Source organism: Branchiostoma floridae, chromosome 10, assembly GCF_000003815.2.
Source record: "Branchiostoma floridae strain S238N-H82 chromosome 10, Bfl_VNyyK, whole genome shotgun sequence".
NCBI lineage: Eukaryota > Metazoa > Chordata > Leptocardii > Amphioxiformes > Branchiostomatidae > Branchiostoma > Branchiostoma floridae.
In genome coordinates this window covers 18340518-18362822 of record NC_049988.1, presented here as the reverse complement: position 1 = coordinate 18362822, position 22305 = coordinate 18340518, and the positions used below count along the sequence as shown (strand labels likewise).

Sequence of the window (22305 nt, the reverse complement as noted above, 5' to 3'; positions counted from 1 at the left end):
TCTGTATGCTGTGATTTATTCACACGATTGTCTTCCGTACGCTCGAAAACCTGCCACCATTTGGTAGCGTTTCGCCCCCCTCCCCCTCTTGAAACTGACCAGGCCAGGTGAGATGGCTTCTGCACCTGTGAAGATCGTGTCTCTGTTTGAGGAGTCGGTTTGTAAGGAGTTGTTTGACGGTGTCAGACTTGCGCGGACTGACATTGAAGATGCTGGGGCAATGCCATCCGACAACGTTCAGGAGAAAGTTGAAGACGGTGAGTTGCATAGTTTTTATTTCAACAAAAAATTATGAAAGACATCATTTCCTGTACTGCCATGGCCAGGTCATACCACATGTTTCACTGTTAAAGGCATACTACGCAGTTTTTTGCGCTCAAATTTGAAATATTCTAGAATTAAGAAATATCAGATTTACTACTACTTTTTGTCACTTTTTGACACTTTTGTGTCATTATTTCACGTTTGCAACGTAAAGGATTAGCCTACAAACATTCCGCTCTAGGCACCCTGTAACCTTGTGTCCCCCCAAGTTAGACCCTCCAGGTCTTGCTTGCCACTGGTAGGTCCCCCGGGGTGGGGTAATCAGTTAGCACATGCATGGCAGACTGCAGATAAAGAACACAATGGAGATCTTCTTTGGAAACACCTATATCTAATCATTCTAAAATAGCATATAATCATGAACTTATTAGTCTATTTTGTAGGATATCAACAAGCTAAGGTCATATTCCCTTCAAAACTGCAAGAAACCTTGTACAGAAAGCTAGTCTACTGTACTCAGAGGAACTGTCAACTGGCCCCCCACTGGGAAGCCAGGCTGATAAGCAAGAAACAACAACACACAGAGGCAGTAACCAGCCTGTGCCCATCTGTTTCTTGGAAGATCACAATTTTTATACATCATAATGTGGTGCATTGATGTCGCAGCATCTCTCCATGAATATTGGTATGCAATGCTATAGGGTTGATTGAGCTAACAATGTAAAGAAAAAGTAGGAAAAGCCACTTTTTGTTTTGTCCAAAAATCCCGTAGTATGCCTTTAAGTGTTTATCGATCTTCTGATCTTTTGATCGATCAACTGATTATGGTTATGTAAATCCTTCCAAAAATGTAGTAAACTAAATAAATAAATAGATGATGATTATACAAATTGTCTTGTTGTCTCCTAGCAGCAACAGAAACCTTGCAGCCCAAAGTTCACCAAGTGTCGGACCGACGGATGTGCTCCTCCTGCAACATTGTGTTTTCTTCTCGTGAGGAACAGGTGAGCTGAAGTATAATCAGTGTTCTAATTTTTGTTGCAACTCTTATCATTCAGTCTGTACTTAAAGATTACATGTAAGTTTAAAGAAACAATGTTATCAAGGCCTTCTTAAGACTGTCTGTACGGTACCTTATTTTTCTTAAGATTGTACCCTTAAGGTCTCATAACACAGTATTTATCTGCAACCCCCGTCCCCAAAAGTAGTTCGTGTGAAAATAGTGCACCGCAGTACTTGCAAATGCCGTAGTTATTCTTCCGAGTACAACAGCGAGGTGGAATCTGTGGTGAATGGTAGAGGAATACATCGGTATTGATAAGTTGGATTACATTGCTTCTTGGACCTGCGTGAATTTGCGCCTTGATATTGTTACCGGCACTTCCTGTTCGTCTCCTGTAGTTCCATGACCTCCGCTGGGGGTCAAATCAAAGTGTCTTTTATAGAGAAACGAGCCGGCAAATCTATGCTCATTTTCAGATATTTTGTAGTTTGTACCCTCGACTTCAACATACTAAATTCTTGTAAATTGTATCTGCACCTTACTACAGGTTTTGAGTCATCAAACCACCTCACTTTGGGAGAAAAACTGTGCGGAGACCTTAAACACATATTTTTTTTGCTTGGCCTTATATAATTGTTGTTATTTCCCTTCCATTGGTTTCTATGTGTAATCCATCAACTAATTTTGATGGTAAATAATCTATGACAGGTCCTACACTACAAGTTGGACTGGCACAGGTTCAACCTGAAGCAGAGGATCATGGGAGCAGAGCCTGTCTCTGAAGAGAAATTTGAAACAATTTCTGGTGAGTTGTTATGTTGAAAATCCTGTTTTTAAATCATGTCACAAATTTTGAATTAATATGTGGCATGAATGTGTTAACCAAAGCTGTACAGATTTTGTGGAAAATATGACTATGTATTGATGAGATCTAAGTCTTACTTTTTTATTTCAATTTCTATTTATCTATTTGTCTATCAGATCCACCTGAAATTGTTAACATTTTTTTGTCATAAAAATGTGCAAAAATTTTGGATTATTAATTTTTTCACAATTAAGTGCTTATCAGTCAGTCAGGTACAGCATAAGATGACTTGAAAATCAACCCTTATTTTATTGCCATCTTCAGGTGATGTATCCAGTATCTCAGGGTCTGACACTGAAGATGAGGAATCTGAGAAGACAGCAGAAACTCAACGCTCAGCGTCTCCAAGTCACAGTAAAACCAAGACTGACCCTGAGGAAAATACAGACACTAAGGATGGGAAAGGAAGACGGTCAGCAAAAGTGTTCTTCAAGAACGGCACAGGAGAGATCTTCTCTGTGTATCGATGTCTTCTCCATGGCAAAAAAGTACTGCAACTTTTCTTGTTTACTGTAATTATCTGAAAAAGAAGTCGAACCCTCCAGATAATTTAGAATATATATCATTTTCACTTTTAATGCATCCATATACTAGTTTCATTTTCATTATTTGTTTAAGTACATCTCTGTATACCATAATTGTATACTGTGTACCATTGTCTTACTCTGCAATTAGTCTTTGAGCATGATCATGCAATAAAGTTATTATTATTATTTTTATACACAGGATGCTCCTGACAGTGAAGATGACCTGGTTTCGATAGCGACGACCCTACCAACCCTCTCCAACTGGACCATACTGATGATAGCAGGAGGACACTTTGCTGGGGCAGTCTTTAATAAGTAAGACTGTGTCATCCATTTACCAATCAAAAGGCAGTAGGGGTAGCAGAACAAAGGGAAACTTCAGTGCAGAGACACAGACAGACAGACAGACACAGGCAGACAGGCTGAAAGCAGTAACTGACTCCCTTTGAGGTGAAGCAACAAGGCAATCTTCACTGTAGTTAGCAGCCTCCATATTGGTTGGCAAAACAATAGAGAAACTGCGGACTGCAAAAACACTGACGGACACACACACACACACAGGCAGACCAACAAAACATTTCACATCCTTATCAATTATCTCCATGAAAAAATGGATGGTCGACGTTGCCTGGCTAGATGATAATACTATAGGGTTAGTGATCCACGCTGAGGTGTATACGGTGCCATAATTCATAGTTTCTATAACTAACAAATGACCTCGTCCACGTCTTGATGGTGTTGTATTTGTTCACAGATCAGAGTTGGTGATACACAAGACGTTCCACCAGTACACGGTCCGCGCCAAACGGGGGACGGCACAGGTGCTCAGGGACTCCAAACAGGGTGGCGGTCACCCAAAGTAAGGAAAATTTATTGCACGATAATTGTACATGATACAATGTATGGCAACAACTATTACACAAAGTACAAAATGGAGGCATAGGATAAAGCTTAACAACCTAGATAACATAACATAATTCTTTGATAAAGTATTACAATAGAGTCTAGGCTAATCATTAATTTCGGTATTCTTTCTAATAGCAGAGCAGTCCTTGATATATTTGCCTATTTTCCCATTATGGGACTTCTGACATCTAAAGATATATAAAAATGTGCTTGTGGCATCGAGTCTCTTGACATCTGTTGTACTTGATTCGAGAAATGTAAGGATGGCCTCTGTGCTGTTAATGGATACTAAAAAATAATAAATTTTTGGTTTCCTAAATGTATCCTTTTATATTTGTAATTGCAACCATGTTGCACAGTTTTATTCAATGGTTGTATTGTTGTATTCTTGAATTAAAGAAATGGTTGTAGAAAAAAATGAAGAAATTGGGTAGTCCTGATTGATGTTCTTAGACAATCATGCATATTTACAGGTCAGCAGGAGCTAACTTGAGGAGATACAACGAAGCAGCCTTAAATGAGGTGAGTTGTTCCTGTATCCATTACATAAATCAAATGTTATCAAACTGCTCTGATTTGCCAATACATTGGAAAAGAGGGGTATGCTTGCCACAAAAATTGTTGTAAGCGCCAACTTACAGTTTTGAATTTACCGCCTTTAGATTAGCATAATTCAGTTCCCGCCAAATAGTCCCAACACTATAAGTGAGCCAAGGTCGGGAAGTGGGGCAGTTGAGACAGGGAACATTCTGGAAAAGGATCGTGCAACAAGAAGCACACCATAGGCCTGGAGGAGGAATTTCCAGGAGATCTTGAGGAAGAACTTAGGCCTGGAAGACGGTTCCAGGAAAACGGGCTTGGAAGAAACTCCAAGATTCAACTCAAGGCCCGAGCTAGAGGAAAGTTTCGGGAGATTAGGCTTGGAGGGAATTCCAAGATACGAGTAACAAGTGACAACGGACTCAGATCGGGTATTGGACCATACCAGTTTTTATGACCAAGACTCATCTTTGATCATTGTTGGATTCACCACGGACTTACGCATCGTATTCGGACACAAAAGATCAGTTAGGGACATCAGGACTTTCAGACAAATGGCGGTTTGTAATACTAACCCTACGTAGAATAAATACTCAATATATGTGAGTCAAGATTGGTGTCTCCGCCCTCGTCTCTATCAACTCAGGATACAAAGGTGAGTCGGTAAAGCTACTCAATACCCGAGCTGAGGCAGTAACTGAAAGATCTAAAGTTGCTGCGCTTACAATTGTGTACCTGAAATGTTGCAATTTGAAATGTAACATTTTATTCCTAATCTTACTCTTTCAAAGAACTTTTGTCTTTAAAATTGTTTATACATGTCAGGGCTCGAAATACCCACTTGCCCACTTGAAAATGCAACCTCATTTTGCTTGGCGCAACTTAATTTTAAACCCAGGTTGCACACTGTACAACCTGAAATTTTGCAATTGGAACACTGCTTTTCCCCCACCTACGTGCATAAGCTTTTGTATTTAGTTTTTGATAACATAAAACATATTACATAGTTACATGTCACTAGAAGAAAAGATAAGGGATAAGTAGCTGATTTGAAGAAAGTAACAACTTGAAAGTGGGGCAACCTGAAATGTTGATGGCGCAAGCTGGCTTTAGACTCAGGTTGCCACTTGGACAACCTGGCTGAAAAAAGTATTTCGAGCACTGCATGTAGACAAGTAAGTTGTGAAGTTTTGGGGCCGATATGTACATTTACCAAAAAAGTTATTGTATGACTCATTGACTCATAAATTGACTCATTGATGATATTTGATGTGAATTATGTGCTAGATCAATGTATAAGTATCATCAGAATGCTCCCAATCAACTTAACTCTTAAGTTTTTACTCTACACACACAGGACATTAGGCAACTGCTGGTCTCCTGGTCTGTCCACCTGAAGTCGTGCCATAAGATCTTCGTGCGAGCTCCCAGCTACAACAAGGCCACCTTCTTCGGTGGGAAGGACGCTCCGCTGGACAGGAACGATTCCAAGGTCATCACGGTGCCCTTCGCGACCAGACGGCCGACCTTGAAAGAGGTCACCAGGGTCCACGAGGAGTTGGCTACAATTGAGCGCTATGGTTGGTTTAGGCCTACGTCACATTTCCAGACCGGGGCCCGGCTGGGCAGCTTTCAGGAACAAAAAGCATGATATAAAAGACACCAAACTACACAAGACATACAATGAATGTAAAATGACTAGTTGAGGGCATTCTTTGTGACTGTATACTTTTACGTATACATTTTTATTTATTAATTCACATATATTTTGAGAGTATGAGGCAGAAAGCACAAATTGTTTATATTAAGCCTTCTGCATGCAGTGTAGTAGATAATGTTCAGTTGTTTCACAATGATAGCCGCATTTACATGTAGGATAATCGATACAATGGTGTTGAAATAGATGGTAGTTTAACTGACTGAAGTTTAGACGGAGTCTTGTAAGATGAACTGCGGAACGACCTTGGCCATAAGAGAAATGGGAGTATTTTGTCGGCTTGTTGAATAATACGTATACATTTCTATTTTTTGTTTCTACAAACAGCCCACTCAGGCCCCAGTTTGCAAATGTGACGTTAGCCTTAGATTGGGTAGGCCTTGAGAAGGCCTCTGTAACAAGTTTTTTTAATGTCAGTGGTGGTATTATGGCACCTGGTGGAATTATGAGAGTTGATGTTAGTATCTTTGCCTCATTCCTGATTTAGGTTTTGTGTCTTAAAATATACTAATTAAAATTGTATTTTAAATCAGAAACCTTTCTTATGAGCCATCATAGTTGCTATTGTGTTGTTACATGCTTGAAAAAAGCATGTACTGTTTCTGGTAGGGATCTTTGTGATTCCGGACCTATATCTTTAGAACCTCTGAATGGATTGCGATTTCCTTTGCTATGGGGATAGAGTGTGTGACCTTTTGTGCTATTAAGTAGATTAGAAGTTTGCTGTTGTTTTGTGGTTCATTTTAAAAAAAATATTTACACCCCTTTTCCTGATATGGAGTGATCTGACCTCATTCCCTCTGTCTCAACCTCCCTGGGGACAGCTAGCAGCTGTAACATCTGTTTTGTGTTTTCAGTAGCATGGGAGTGTGTGGAAGAGTCGTTTCCAGTGCTATATCTCCAGAACAGAATGTGTGATTGCGATGATATTTACCTCTATGAAAAATGGAGGTATACTTTTTGGTGTGTCTGTGTGTGTGTCTGTTTGTGTTTCCACATATTTGTGGTCAGCATAACTTTAGAACCTGTTGATGGATTGTAATGATATTTGGTATTTGGGTAGGTATTTGGAAGACGAAGGTCAAAGTCAATTTTGGATCCCCTGGTGTGTGACCTTGGTACTGCAACAGAACTTGGATTTTTGTATCTTTTGACATGGATATGCTATGGTCTTGATTTTTTGGTGGCACATAGCTTGTGGTATAAGGAAGAAGTGTTGTATGTTTGGGCCCTCTAGCAGCTTGCTCTAGAACTGCTGGGGCATTCTGGTCAAAATCTTCCAAGGAGCAAAAAAGAGCAACTGTGACCATCGCTGTCACCTCTGTATGGTGTGAACCATTATATACACATTGAGATACAATGTATGTGCCAGGTGCAGGTGTAACAATAAGAAATAAAAATGAAATGGTGAGGACACCAGAAAGGTGTAGTTTTGGATCTGACTGTTCACCATAGGTAGATATATAACTTAAGAACAATGATGGAATAATTTTGCCAAACATCAAACCATATCAACCCCCACAACACACCATATGCACCATTACAAAACAAAATATTTCAAGCAGGTTTGAGTTTTCAGACTCTTGTTTTGTTCAAGTTTTCTGTTCTTAAATACCTTTTGCTCCACAGGTCCAATATTTTGCTGCAAGTGTACATGTCCTTGTTATAAAAAGTTTAAGAATAGCATTCTGTCTGTTGAAATCTGTCAGTGATACAGTAAATAGCTTTGAGGATATATGCCTTATTTCTTTCTGTAGGTGCTGATTGCAAAATGAGAGATCTACCCCACAAATCCCCATCCCGAACCATCCCCAGAAACCCCGGCAGGGAATCGCCCAAACGTCTGCAGAACGCCAAGAAAAAGGCTGAGACAAACGACCCAGGTTGATAATAACCTCTCAGCTCCATTCTTCTTTTTGATAATGTTGTTGATAGTTTGGATAAGTGTAGACTACAAGTAATTACAGGTGTACATCAATAGGTTTGGTAGTGTATGATGTGGAGCATTTGGGAAAGGACTACTTAGGATTGTATGTTGTACATGTTTGTAATTACATTGCATTTTGACTTCAAGGATTGTATGATGAACTTGTTTCCAATTATTATGACTCCAAGAAGACAAGTGCAGTATATGCCAAATAGCAATTAACTGGGTATGATTTTGGAAATAGTCAGATGTTCCAGGTAGAATTATCCACTACCTTTCATCAGTGACACTGTAGTATATGTATATGCTCACTAATGGAGATCTTTCAAACAAACGACCCAGGTTCTGAATCTGACGGGAAACAGACGAGAAGACCAAAGAGCGGCGGTGGGAAGCAAAAGAAAGGTCAGCAGGCTGAGGCCATGGAAGATGAAGACTGTGGTCGGGACAAGAACAGGGGACCAAAACAGCCAGATCCAGGTTGGTGCTCTTCTTTCTTGGCTAATCTTTCTAAAGTTTTATGATCATAATAGATACCACTGGTAGGCGGTGGGTACCGGTACATACATGTAAGATTCAGGTACAGTTTCGGTTCAGGTCCAGAGGATCAGACCTGGACCTAATGTGAAAACATGTGAATGGGCAATACTCAACACAATATTACAATTTGCTAGGCCAAAAGTTATGCTGAAGTTTTAACTTTGTTTTCATTACAAGCAAGTTTCCGTACTTATGATTGTTACTATCAATCTCTCTTTTCAAGTTTTTATTGCATCCACAGTTAACAGCTCGTAAAAGTACACACACTTCTTTTTCTTCAGAATGTCTTGGAAGTTCCAGTGATGACAACCAAGACGCCTTGATCCTCGAGAGTTCCTTGGAAGTCATAGACACTGTAGCCACCCTTAAGGAGTTGGGAGGAACCAAGAAACGCAAGCCAAGGAACAGGAGGAAGAAGGTGGATAAGGAGGACAAAGGGGCAAAGGTCACGGATCGTACCAAAGACAGTTCTGTAGGGGAGGATGATTCAAGAAAGGTGGCTGGAACATCTGACTTTGGAACAGCTGACATGGAAAAGGAGATTAAGAGATTGGAGAAAGGTAGAGAAAATATATCTTGCTTTCTTCCAGAATATTGCCAAAGAGAATTGTGAAGTCAGGGTTATGTCAAATACAGTTACACTGAGGGTTTACAAAACTATGGAGTCAAAATCACTTATTTTTAGAGAAATTCACAGTCATGTAATACAAGGATGGGAATCAAATTGGAGCTAGAAATTAATTTTGGTAGCTCAAAATTTCATTAAGGTCAAAAAACTCAAAGACAAAAGATTAGGACAACCTTAAGAAAAATCCTTCTCACAAGCTGGTATCTTTCACTGAAATATATTCATTACTGTTTATTATTTTGTAGGCCAGCTTGAAGTTACATTAAACAACAAGCATACATGTATTATAATTGATTGTTTTTCTCTGGCATACTTGACCTAAAGATTTGTTCATAAATATTTGTTTTTGTTCTCAGAGTTGGCAGAGAGGCAATTGAGAAACACTCTGTTCACATGTTGTAAGGCTGGCGATGCCGACAGTCTTCACAAACTTCTCAAACATCTGATCGTTTCTAATGACGCCAGCACGGACTGCAATCTTACAGCAGGCACGTCTGCAACCTCAGTACAACAACAACAACAACATTTGCAGGGCGATTCTGCCAATACAACAACTCTAAACAGCACCTTACCAAACCAAGACAACATGCAGACTTTGCCAGAAAAATCTACCTCTGAAGAAGAAACTGTACAAGACCAAGAAACAGACAGTTCCTCTATGTCTACGTGTATTTCTGACAAGACTGAAACAGAAGATGGTACACCATTCCCTGGTATTTTTATTTATATAATATATTTATTCTAAAGATCTCCATGAATGAACTAGTACAATGGGAATACTATGCATCCCTAGTCTTTCTGGATTCATTAGACAAACACATTACATAAAACAAACACATTGCATTGGGATTATTTACAACGTAACGTCACTTACACCTTAAGATACAGTAACACTAACACTTAAAGCATTACTAACTCTATACCTAATCTATACTATGAAAAACATTATTCAAAAGTTAAACTAGTGAAAGTAGCTCAGAGGTCAGGGTCAAATATTCTATACATAGTTGTTAATATATGCCTTCTACCACCAATACTGCAGTGGTCTGTAATTATAAGTTTGTGTTTGTGTCTTTAGGTCCAGTGTGTGTGGTTACACCAGACATGTTGGTGGAGTCCCTGGATGGCCATGGGTCTACCCTGCTCCAAGTTTGTGTTTGTGTTTGTAGGTGCAGTGTGTGTGGTTACACCTGACATGTTGATAGAGTCTCTAGATGACCATGGATCTACCCTACTGCATGTAGCTGCCAGGGCTGGAAGTAAAGCTGTGATCAGTCTGCTGATGGGTGCTGGGGCCGACCCTTCTGTCAAGTGAGTGTCTTAAAGTCTTTAACTCAAACAAAGTTGTTCTAACGTTATTCTAGCAGGATGATATATCATAGACATGTAGTCAAATGTTTTTCACCCTTTAACGTTTTGATGACCATCTGTCGCCTTCCTCAAGCCAGGGCAATACTGACATGTACTTCACACTACTGCAGAAAGGTGTTGCTGCTACAATGGGAATTATGTAGCCCCAAACAGATTCACAGATACTTGCACATATAGTTTGAAAAAGAAGTATGTCCTCATGTTGCCAGACATTAGGCTTACTGTTTTGACAAAAGTAATTGTATACTAGTCATACTCATAGTATTTACTTGTTCTTACAGTTCATACATGTACCAAAGTATAGGTGTACACACTCCGTGTCTTCTATATCCACTGATACACACAATCTAGATCAAATCGATCCAAAAGGCTCTGCATATATTGGGCATGCTAGACAGTATCTCAAGATTTACATTAAACACTTTTTGATGTTGATATTTTCATATTTTATTCAAGAGACAAGAAGGGCAGGCCTCCCTCTACTATACATTTTCTCAAGGTCAATGTTGGTTTAACATTTTAGATGCTGAAGAGTGATGGATGTCACTTGAACTGTCCGGAAGTAAATCTCCGTTTTTTTTATCCAGTTGTAGAAATTGAATCATATTTGAATATTGTTTACCTGGATGTCTAACCTTCATAAAGTACGTAACACATTTTTATGTCAATATTTACTCCAGAGACAAGAAGGGCCGGCCCCCCTATGTGGTGTGCAGTAGTAAGGAGGTCAGGAACGAGTTCCGCCGGTTCATGGGAGAAAACCCTGACAGATACGACTATGGCAAGGCACAGGTAACATTTCAGAATTTTTTTCTAGGCCATATGTGTTTCCTTGCTTCTCTGACATTAAGATAAAGATTAATCAAGGGTTGAAGACAAAAACAGAAGGTTGGGTTGAACCAAGCTGAAACTTGAACCTAGTTTCAGTCTTCGTAACTGTGTATCAAGGTAGTTGCAAAGTTTGAGTTTTATTTCAACACAAAGGAAACATTTACCATGAATTTTTGGTCTACCTTGCTTGCCTTAATCAGATGTCTGATTCATTGCGCTGACATTCCGGACGTGAGAAGTGATGTCAGGAGTGAATCAAAGGTGTTGGGATGAATTTGTAATAAATTTCTTTGTCATTGTTATTGATTGGGTCTACGGCCTCCAAAAAAGGCAAAGAGACCATCGTAACCTTTTACCTTTCACCTTTTACCCCTAACCTTTCCCACAGATCCCAGCACCTCTGACAGTAGAGATGGAGGAAACCAGAGCTGCCAAGCAGGCCGAGAAAAGGAAGGCACAGAAGATGGCCAAGAAGAAGAGGGACCAGGAAGAGAGGGAAGAGAGGATAAAGAGAGAAAAGGAGGAGGCAGAGAAGACCAGATTTGCTTCTCTTAGTGACAGAGAAAAGGTACTTTGTGTAATGAGTATGGTGATTGCTTTGGCATCTTTACTGTTTTTGTCCTCTAAGATGTAATTTAATGTAGGGTACCCGGGAGAATCGTTAACGTTGACATCTCATGTTTAACATAAATAATAAAAGTGTACTTAACTTAAGATTTAGATAATGTCTGTCATTCATGATATGTTTCCTTCTATGCATTTATATGTAATCCAAAATGTTCTGTACTACGCAATTTTTCCATTGACATATAGTTACAGTGTTTCCTGTGTTATTTCATCCTGACAGTGGTGTTGAACATGAGTAAATCCTCTTTGAAAGAAGTATAAAAGCTGTATTTATCTAATTGCTCTCTGTGATCTGTACATGGTGTACCTTTCCAGTCTTCATGCAATGTTTATCCAGATATTTATTGCTTTGAATAGAAACTGCCATTCCTTCTCCATCATTTTGCCCCACACACGCTAAAAACAACATCAGCAATATGGTAAAAATCATTATATATTTGACAATGGAATAAATTAATGTAGCTACAGTTGTCATTGTCACACACTTTGTTCACTGCTCTATAAAGTCTTACTTTATCCTTCTTGCTGTTACCTTTTTTTCATTCTTGTTCTTACTCTTGATTCCAGTTGAACTAGAATACATCCCATGCAATTTGTATTTTGTAGTTTTTTAATAAAATAAGAGTACAACAAATGAAATGTGAGGCATTTTCAGGTAAGGACTTTGAAAAAAACTACTACTACTTTTTTAAAAAATTGCACGCTATGCTTACATGACTTGTAAATTTTCTTTAAATCAACACTAAAACAATTCCTGTCTTCCTTTGCTTGCCATGATAAGTGTTAACCAAATGTATAACTTTTGTTTCTGAACTAATTTGTGACTACTTTTCTCCTATTACCACAGAGAGCACTGGCTGCTGAAAGAAGACTGGCTCAACTGGGTCAAGACACCACAGGGCTTAGTAATGCAAAGTGAGTTTGCACACATTTGTACATTATGCACACACACAAACACGCACATACACACACACACACATATACACAATAATCATGCACATACACACACAAATACACACACAATGTCAAACATACACATTCAGACATGCATACGTACACACAACACACATTCACATAGTTACACACACACATACACATACACACTCACATACACATACACACATACACACAATGTCAATCATACATACTCAGACATACATAGGTACACACAACACACATTCACACACATGCTTACCTAGTCATGCACGTGTGCACGCGCCCGCACACACGCACACACACACAGACTCACACAATGTGTATGCTAGTGTGCCCACACTTGTGTATGTGAATGCAGGTGAACATGTGTGAGTGTGTATGTGAGTGAATATGTGTTTGTGACAATGTGCATGTGTGTGTTACACACAATATGAAGTAGCTAGAGTAATGTAAAAAAAATGTTGTAGAACTTGAGCTAGAACGCTGTATTGCTAGATTTTGTCTGCAGGTTTACATATTGCTTGAGTAGCATACAGTGATACCTTGTGGTAAACGATGTCTTAAGTTAAAGTGATTTCTCGTTCTTTCTCCAGTCGTTGCTGGGCCTGTGGTGAAACCCTGTTCGGCAAGGTTCCCTTCGAGTACCAGGACTTCAAATTCTGCTCCATGAAGTGCTTGAAAGAGCACAAAAAGAGCACAACTGGGGGAAACAGCTGAAACTCTTGAACATAGTTTTCCTACAGTACGTTTATGAATATTAGACATCAAGGTAAACAATATTTAAAATTCAATCTCAACAACAGGATAGAAAATTGTAGATTTGCTTCTGGATGTTTTGAGTGACATCCATCTATCTTGAAATGTTTAGAAACTATCAATATACAATACTAATAATTACGAAGATTTGAAATTCGTTCAAAATAATGGCAACACACACATGCACTGTGACTTGGAATTGGCACTACTTAATAGAAAATTCAGAAATACATGACATTGTATTACAAATACTTGCACAAGGGATAATTGATTGCAAGTAACATTACATGTAACATAGATATAAGAATAAAATTGTAAATACAATGACATTAAGAACCACATTATGATACTAGTACTTTCTAAGATATACATCAGTCAAAAAATCTGACTTGAATTGGGTTTTAAGTTATTGGCTCATTCACAGAATGTGCAACCACATTGCTCCAAAATTCAAAACAAACTTAAACAAAGTTACAAGTTGATTTGAATACCTGATACTGTACTTGCCTAATACAGACTACAAACAAAATGCAGGAGAGAAGAAACTAAAAAGTCTTGCACTAAGCCCTCTTAATATCAACAAATATCAAATTCACAGTGCAAAATTTTAGATAAATAAAACTTATATTTAGATACCTGAAAACCCTTTTTTTGGGTATTTACATTTATTTCCCAATACCTGTAATAGTTAGCTATACATTGAACCTGATGCAATTGTTGTGCAATAAACTTTTGTTTTGTTATGTGGTAAACAGTGTGATCTCATCGTCTTTGACATCGTACGTTATGGCGTACAGACGATGTTCATCTGGGTTGCCGCTGTTTTCACCTGAACCTAAATCAAAGTAGCAATTGTTATACTACACAGACACACTTGCACATGCACACACATACAAGAACTCGCATGTACATGTACATGCACACACAGTTAAACACACACACACATATGCACACACACACACACTTGTACATACATCCACACACACACAAAATGCACCCAGTTACACACACACGAACACACACACGCATGTACACTCGCACACATGCACACACACACAAACCAAACACATGATTGTTCAGATATCACAATTGATGAGGAAATTCAAGAGTCTATGAGTTCAACATGATGTATTCTAGGTACAGGTACATTGTTTTCTATAACTGGCATATTTGAACAATAATCACTGAATGTTAGACAAATTTTTAGATTCTATGACTAAAATAGGCTACAAGTTTCTTCAGTAGTACAGAGAATCACATAACACTGGCTCTTTCATTTACTAGACTTTGGGCAATAACGTCTACTAGTAACTGCCTGAGCTTTAGACCTGAAACCCTTTAACAATTTACACACTACTTGTAGTATTCAGTACTGGCAAAGTTAAAAGTATACGGTCATTTAACAAAAACACATAAACTATAATACATTATTCTAAATACAGATACCAGCTATTACTACCTTCCAACAACATTAACAGTAACCAAATATGACTTATTGCACATGGACTTGCTTATACAATGTATATATACATTTTATACACAATTCAACTTCTAAGACAAACCATGTCTTGTAGAACATCATAAATGTTGTCTGTATTGTTCTTATATAATAACTATTTGAAATGCATTCAAATGAATACATATGTATTATACCATATGAATGCTCACTTTGTAATTAAATGTAGAACACTGTCTTGAAACTTGTAGCTTTAGTAGGTATTATAAAAAAGAAGTATGGCATAAAATTACCTCTGACAAATCATTTCAGCCACTTCTTGACTCGATAAGGTTCAATATATTACTCTTCAGAAATTTGTTAGTACATGATTGTATTTCTAAGTACTTCAGGACCTTTAAACTTAGTCCACAACAGGGGCTGCCTTCCTCAACTGAATATGGTATGCAGAAGAAAAGAGCTTATTTGGATTACAGGTAGACTTGTGGTAATCTCATTGCGATTTGACACAGTTTCGACAGGAAATTCAACAAGTACTGGTTCATCACTGCAGCCAAGAAGGAGTAAATTCGCTACTATTGAACATTTTCTAATGCTGCATGTTTTTCTACAATTAATATGGAAGTTCACAAACTTGAAGTGATACATGAACATTTAGGAAAGGATGGATACTAGAATTGAATGGATACCTGGCTAGGTAACAATGAATTGCCAGCATTATTTACGACCAGTTGCTTGAGTAATTTTTGAAGAATGAGCATCTTTTGCTTATATAAATTTGGCATCTTTGAAAGAAGAGGAAGCTATCGACTGCTAGCATTATACCAATTCAAAATCTAGCCGGCTGCTTGAGTAATTTTTGAATGATGAGTATCTTTCACATTACTTGTATATGAATTTGGCAACTTTGAAGGAAGAGGAAAACTACATGAACCACCAGCATTGATGACGATTCAAAATCATCCATGTTGCTTGAGTAATTTTTGAACAATAAGTGTCACATTATATACATGTAGTAAGTTTGCCAACTTTGAAAGAAGAGAAAACTATGGACCAACAGCATTATACTCATGACTATTCAAAGTCCATAGTTAATTGTCAATGAGTAATTTTTGAATGATGAGTATCACATTATACAAATTTGGCAACATTGAAAGAACAGGAAATCTATCTGGACCGCCAGCATCATTCATCCACCTCCTCCTCTTCATCTTCTCCATCTCCCATCTCATCATCATCATCAGTGATCAGGATCTCCGAGTAGCGCACATCCTCCCGCTCGTACTCCCCCTTGCGGATCTTGGTGTAAACTGCGCGCACGAAGACGAACATTCCCACGACGCAGATGACCGACGCGGCGATGATGCCCACCACAGTGTTAAACCTGACACCACTGGGGTACACCGACTTCACCTGGACAGTAACAGATACAATGAATTTTTTCAAAGTGATGTAAATGCAGAAATGTTCGTGGTGGCTTTATGTACGCGTTTTTTGCAGTGACCACTTCACCGCAAACTTAAAACCACCGGGAACATTTTTCCATTATAGTATGAAATTGTAGAAAATGGCGCTACCACGAACTTAAAACCGCAAACACTCCATTTTCCCGCTACCGCGAAAGTAAATCCCCTCGATCTTAAAATTTACAGTTATTGTTTGAACCTTATAAATTTATTCAGGACAATTCAAGCTCAAACCATTGTAGTGCCTAATGTCTGTTATAGTAGCGCCTTGCTGTTTCAGTAGCGGGGTATATTTTTACAGGGAATATGGGACCCCCATTTTGAATCTCTTCCGATGTACGAGTGCAGCCTCAACTGAGATGCCCTATACCCAGGATTGGACCTGGGTGTCCCAGTTACCGAATAATTTGAACCAGGAACTTAACTGTGAAGCAGTTACCAGTTGAACTACAGGGACATCTCTGTATATCAAGTGCACAGTACATAAAATGTATAAGGTTGTAAAACTGACTACAAAATGAGTATTTGAGGGTTGATAAGCTTGTTTTTAAATCAGAAAAATTCCCTGAACAAAACCAAATACCAAGAAATTAACATGGTGTAGCCTTACACATACATCTATTAGAAAAACATTCAGATACTGTAGTTGCATGTTTGTACTAACCTTCTTCGGTGAGGTACTACAGTCTGCTGGTACCGAGGTGTTACACTTCTGTAGGGTGTCCTGTACCACCTGCTTGTACCACAGGCCTTGGTACCTACAACACAGGTTGTATCAATAAGTTTCAATCATTGGGCCACACCAATTTCATTTGCTAGACTTCTTTTTGTTTGAACCTTTGTTTATTCATAATAGCTCAAATCGGCCTGCAGGCCACTTTTCATTGAGGTCATGGGGGAAGAGGCAAGGGTCAGACAAAGTATATAACAGAGATACAGTTTCCGTCATTAACAGTCCTAATGAATTCTTGGTAGGAAGCTAGAAGACCGGCGTTTTCAAAAACCACTGTTACCACAAACATTACCCACTACAAAACTTTCTAACATTACAGTATGAAGTATAAGAACATTATGCTTACTTGATGAGAGTATTGATGGTTTGGTTGACACAGCATCCCAGTATGTCTTTCCTCAAGCTCCATCCCTAGAGCATAGAAAAGACAAAATTATGCATTACAGTATGCTGAGTATCAAATTCTATTGATTGATATCTAGGAGAAATCATCAAAAGTGTGTCAATGAAGGTTAGAGATTCAGGTAATAAGATATGCCAAATAGCATTTACTCTAGCAACTGGATTTGATTTGGGAAATGGTCGGACATAAAATCATATCCAGTTGCTTATGAGTAATTGCTATTTGGGGTATGCATTACAGTACGCTGAGTATCAAATTATGTTGATTGATATCTAAGAGAAATCGTCAACTAGATAATCCTCAAGTGTACGTAAATTATCAATATTATGTTTAGATACCATGTCTTATAGATGAACATGATACATAATGATAGACAGATAATTTTACCTGTGGAAAGTTCATGGGGCATCCACTCTGTACTGATGAGTTGATCTAAAACATAAGATAGCATATTTAGAAAATCATCTTTATCCAATGTTGTGGACAAGCAACTTATATGCAGAGGCCCTCTGGTTGTGGATAGCCACACCTCAAGCGTGTTAAACAACCCACCACTGTGAATCAAACTCACAACGTACTGAATGCAAGGCACATACTCTACCCACTTGGCCATTGCACCATTCAAACAAAAGCAAGTGAGCATACTATTAGGTTAAACATACTCTGTGTATTTATGTTTTTTAGTTATCAGATGCAACAATACAATACAGCTGTATATATTGGACAAAAACAAACTGTCATTGTTAGTTACCCTCCATGACAGAATAACAAATTCTACTTCACCCACCCTGGCCCGGAAGTCTGCCCATGTCTCAGGGTTCTTGGCTTGGCTGGCCGCCAGCGCGAGTCTGTACTGGAGATACAGGTCTCCACACGGCCTGCCTGAGGTGTCACTGTGATCACTACAGGACAAGTCTACTATCGTGGTGAACTCAAGCAGCTTCTCATCAACAATGGTCTTCATGTCCTCAGCCTGACAGAAAGAAAAGAGACATTTTAAAACTTTAAACTAGCCTTTCACAGGTCTGATCAACAATGGTCTTCAGGTCCTCAGCCTGAAAGTAGGAAAAACATTTTGAATTGACTAGCCAATCACAGACAGGTCCACTATGGTGGTGAACTCAAGTAGCTTCAGCAATTGTCTTCACGTCCTCAGCCTGACAGAAAGAAAAGAGACAGTCATGACATTTTAATCTGACTTAATTTAAGCATTCACACTGTACTGGAGATACAGGTCTCCACACGGCCTGCCTGAGGCGTCGCTGTGATCACTACAGGACAGGTCCACAATCGTGGTGAACTCAAGCAGTTTCTCATCCACAATGGTCTACATGTCCTCAGCCTGAAATTAGAAAAAAAAGCAGTGATGACACGTTAAACTGATCTAAACATTCACATACAGGACATGTCCACCGTAATGGAGATACAGGTCTCCACATGGTCTGCCTGAGGTGTCACTGTGGTCACTACAGGACAGGTCCACAATCGTGGTGAACTCAAGCAGTTTCTCATCAACAATGGTCTACATCTCATCAGCCTAACAGAAAAAAGGGCATTTTAAAATTTTGAATTGACCTAACCAATCACATACATCTACAGCTTCTGATCAACAATGGTCTTCAAGTCCTCAGCCTGAAAGGAGAAACATTTTAAATTCACCCAAACAGTCACATGTAGGACAGGTACATTATGGTGGTGTCTCTGTCATGTATTGAAATCATTTTACAATATTGTTAATGAAGGCCACTAGAAAAATGTGAAGCATCGCAAGGAGCCATAAAAGGTTAAAATAAGTATTTCTGGTAGTTGTTATGAATTGAGCATTCAGTCAGGACACGTGGGTTAATATATCTGGCTTAAGGTCACAGTGTCTGTTATAAGAGATAAGCACTAATGAATTCACCCTTTTCCTACTGGTTCAATCAATAGTACAAGATTTCATGCAGGGTGTAACATGTACGTACCTGCGATTTACTAAATGGAAAAGCAATTATAACTGAGGGTTTTAGTACACGTACTTTATTTCATAAGTGCTTCAAAATATGGTATCTGTACTCTTTTAGCTTGCCAAATTATGATCTCTTTTACCATATCAAAAAGAAAATCATTGCTCTGGCTGTTATAACAGCCATTTCAGCACCAGGGACATGGTTGCTTACAGAACAACATGTGCACTGTACACACAAACTAATCACACTTTTCAACATTATAATGGTACAATTCTACTTCTAATACGTGATTCACAAAATGGCATCTGTGCTCTTTAAGGTTGCCAAATTACAATTTCTTTTACAACTATCGCTCTGGTTGTTATAACTGTCGTTTCAGCACCTGGGACAGGGTTGCTTACAAAACAACATGTGCACTTTACACACAAACTAATCATCATTTTCAACCCTACCAGTTTTCATGATAAAATTCTACTTTATTTCTCTTATTTTCGTCATTTGACAGCCCTCAAGAGAATTGTGCTTTTGGTAAAACACGTTTTCATTTCAAATCTACCATGTACCAAACAACTGCTGTCCATAACAAACCATTTCCCGCCAAACACGTTCTCATTTTTCCCCCACCGGTAAGCAAACGGATTTATGACGTCAGCCGTTTTTGTTCCTACGGATTAAATTTCAGCTTTTATTGAATCTGTTGCCAAGGTACCACTGACGAAGCCTGCCTTGTGTATGTGTTGGCCTCATTACTTCAATGGCGCCGGCGTCCTTTGGGGGAAACATGGTGACTGCTTATTATCCAATTCCCTATGGAAAACGATGGGCCAAAACATGCATCTGATTTGGCCATTATAATTCAAGGGGCTACCATTTTATGTAAGAGGAATAATAATCAGTATTGCTATTATCTATTTTGTGTTTTATGAACAAGAGAAAGCAGTATTCTTACAACGATACAACGAAACGCATTTCATATCATGTGTAACACACGCTTTTAATAGAAAAATATTCGCAATTATTTCTTTGTTATGCTTGAGATTTTACACAGTTCATTACGGTTGATATTCTACTGACATTTCTTTTAAAACTGAATAAAAGCGCATCACTTACCACTGGTGAACACTGCTTCTGATATTTTAGGAGAAAATCCACGCACGATTTCTTGGCACAGTACTGCCCGTACTGCTCCCGTGTGTCCTTCAGATGTGCTCGCAGTTTCGCCCTTACATCCGCGTTTTCATCAAAACATTTCCTGAGATCCGTGCCACATTTCTTCACGATAGTATCCACCAGTTGTGCGTTAAACACGGCTTTCCTAAAGGTCTGCAGAACCAAGTTCTCGCATGTCTTGTGCTCGACGTAGGAGTTGTCATATTTGAGATCGGGCGGACAGTCTTCGCTCGGATGCTGGAATATGTCCTCCAAATACCTCAAAAATAGTTGGTGCTTCCGCGTGGTTTCATTTCGTAGTCTTACTACATCGGAATCGACTGCAGACGAGAGTACATTCCAAGAAAACGACGCGAGCAAGAGAAATAATATTGTCATCCTTGCATCGGGGGCAGCCATTTTGAAAGTGAAAGTTCCCAGAATGCTGTGAGGCGAGGTCGCAGGTGTACGCACGTGGTGTGTTTTCACTTTCATTAATTATTCAGCGGTTGTTTTTATTCAGTGTGGTATTTCTTTATTGTTGGATTCCAATAAAAACTGTGGGTTTATAATATTAATCATGTATCGTTTAACGTAAGCCGCAAGGATATCTGGAGTAATGCCAAACTGGTGTCACCCTGGTCTTCTACACCAATCTGGAACTCAGCCTGTTCTAAGGGCGGCGACTGTTGACGGGTTTCTTTATTTTGCTTGCAGTGTAATGCAGATAGGGCTCCTGTATAATAGCAAGAAGCTTTCATTATGAAATCTCATTGATAATACTAACGTTACAAGTAAAAGGAGCTCGTCAACAGTCTCTGCGACTACTTCTGTTCGATCCACCAGTGTCTTGGCTACTCATCTTCTGCTTGGCCAGTACGATGTGATTGGTTGTACTAAAATGGTCTAAAATGCTCTAGGACCAATTATCATTTACGACCTAATAGGGTACACCGTGTCAACTTGTAAAAATGCAAAAATATACAAGAATTTTGCTTTAAAGCATTGAAACACGTTCTCAAATACATGTAGGTCGAGACGTCTTTGAGACACATGGATTATCCTACTTAGTGAATTCGACTTCGTCTGGCTTCTTTGTCATTGAGAAAAGGTAGTAACATATATGTTTTACAATCATAAGTTTGTCTGAATTCATTAGAAATATTAATTTGTATTATTTCGGTGTATGGAAACATGGGATATGTCAGTCTATAAAGTTCAGCTCTCTCTTTGTTGTATTAACCACAGTCTACTTCAGAATGGTGTTCATCATGCTAATTATCAAGGGTTATCACTCAGAAAACATCACTATCTTTCTACTCATCATCTGCTTGGCCAGTACGATGTGATAGGTTGTACTGTTTCAGAGGGCGGCGTAGACAGCTAGCTTCTATATTTGATCATTCAGGGCCTAAAGGCTTTATGCTATAGAAATCCCCATAGGCCAAAAACTGTGTTCTGCCACCTCAAATCCTACGGACCATGTGGCCGATGCAGGGATTCTCTTGCTTGCAGTAGCCACGTGTAACTTTGAGTGCATAAAGTGAACCGGGGTTCCTACCCAACTTAACTCATTCGTCATCAAATTTACATAAAGGGAAAATCTACATGACCTTGGTGCTGAACGTCGCTATCCATCAACTGCAAACAAATGTCTGCGTCCCTGTTGCTCGTTCAGTTTATAAACAATCACACCTGTCCATATACATGA

At 38.9% G+C, this 22305-nt stretch overlaps 2 protein-coding genes across 2 annotated transcripts; one reads left to right on the top strand and one right to left on the bottom strand.

The window, feature by feature from the left end:
• The first annotated feature begins 69 nt into the window (after nt 1-69).
• On the top strand, nt 70-13399 carry LOC118425033 (ankyrin repeat and zinc finger domain-containing protein 1-like). The gene is made up of 17 exons (XM_035833848.1): nt 70-257; nt 1177-1268; nt 1976-2072; nt 2397-2620; nt 2859-2974; nt 3414-3518; nt 4039-4087; nt 5463-5685; nt 7580-7705; nt 8092-8229; nt 8571-8849; nt 9274-9630; nt 10087-10228; nt 10969-11080; nt 11508-11687; nt 12594-12661; nt 13276-13399. Exons 1-17 carry the CDS (start codon nt 113-115, stop codon nt 13397-13399), a joined length of 2577 nt encoding a protein of 858 aa, XP_035689741.1. The 5' UTR covers nt 70-112.
• Nucleotides 13400-15297: 1898 nt separating this feature from the next.
• Nucleotides 15298-21809, bottom strand: LOC118425032. Its single transcript, XM_035833847.1, has 7 exons — nt 20556-21809; nt 18284-18469; nt 17884-17928; nt 17440-17504; nt 16971-17118; nt 16164-16307; nt 15298-15327 (listed from the first exon to the last, which is right to left on the bottom strand). The coding sequence occupies exons 1-7, from the start codon at nt 21087-21089 to the stop codon at nt 15298-15300; spliced, it is 1152 nt and encodes a 383-aa protein (XP_035689740.1). The 5' UTR covers nt 21090-21809.
• Nucleotides 21810-22305: the final 496 nt, after the last annotated feature.

Excerpts from the sequence above, each read along its gene's own strand:
- LOC118425033 (XM_035833848.1), top strand. The coding sequence starts at position 113 with ATGGCTTCTGCACCTGTGAAGATCGTGTCTCTGTTTGAGGAGTCGGTT. Across the intron at positions 10,229-10,968 it reads GGGGCCGACCCTTCTGTCAA|AGACAAGAAGGGCCGGCCCC; the intron begins GTGAGTGTCTTA and ends TATTTACTCCAG. Across the intron at positions 11,081-11,507 it reads ACGACTATGGCAAGGCACAG|ATCCCAGCACCTCTGACAGT; the intron begins GTAACATTTCAG and ends CCTTTCCCACAG.
- LOC118425032 (XM_035833847.1), bottom strand. The coding sequence starts at position 21,089 with ATGAAAGTGAAAACACACCACGTGCGTACACCTGCGACCTCGCCTCAC. Across the intron at positions 17,929-18,283 it reads GGGCAGACTTCCGGGCCAGG|ATCAACTCATCAGTACAGAG; the intron begins GTGGGTGAAGTA and ends CTTATGTTTTAG. Across the intron at positions 16,308-16,970 it reads TTTTTCTAATAGATGTATGT|GTGAAGTCGGTGTACCCCAG; the intron begins GTAAGGCTACAC and ends GTTACTGTCCAG.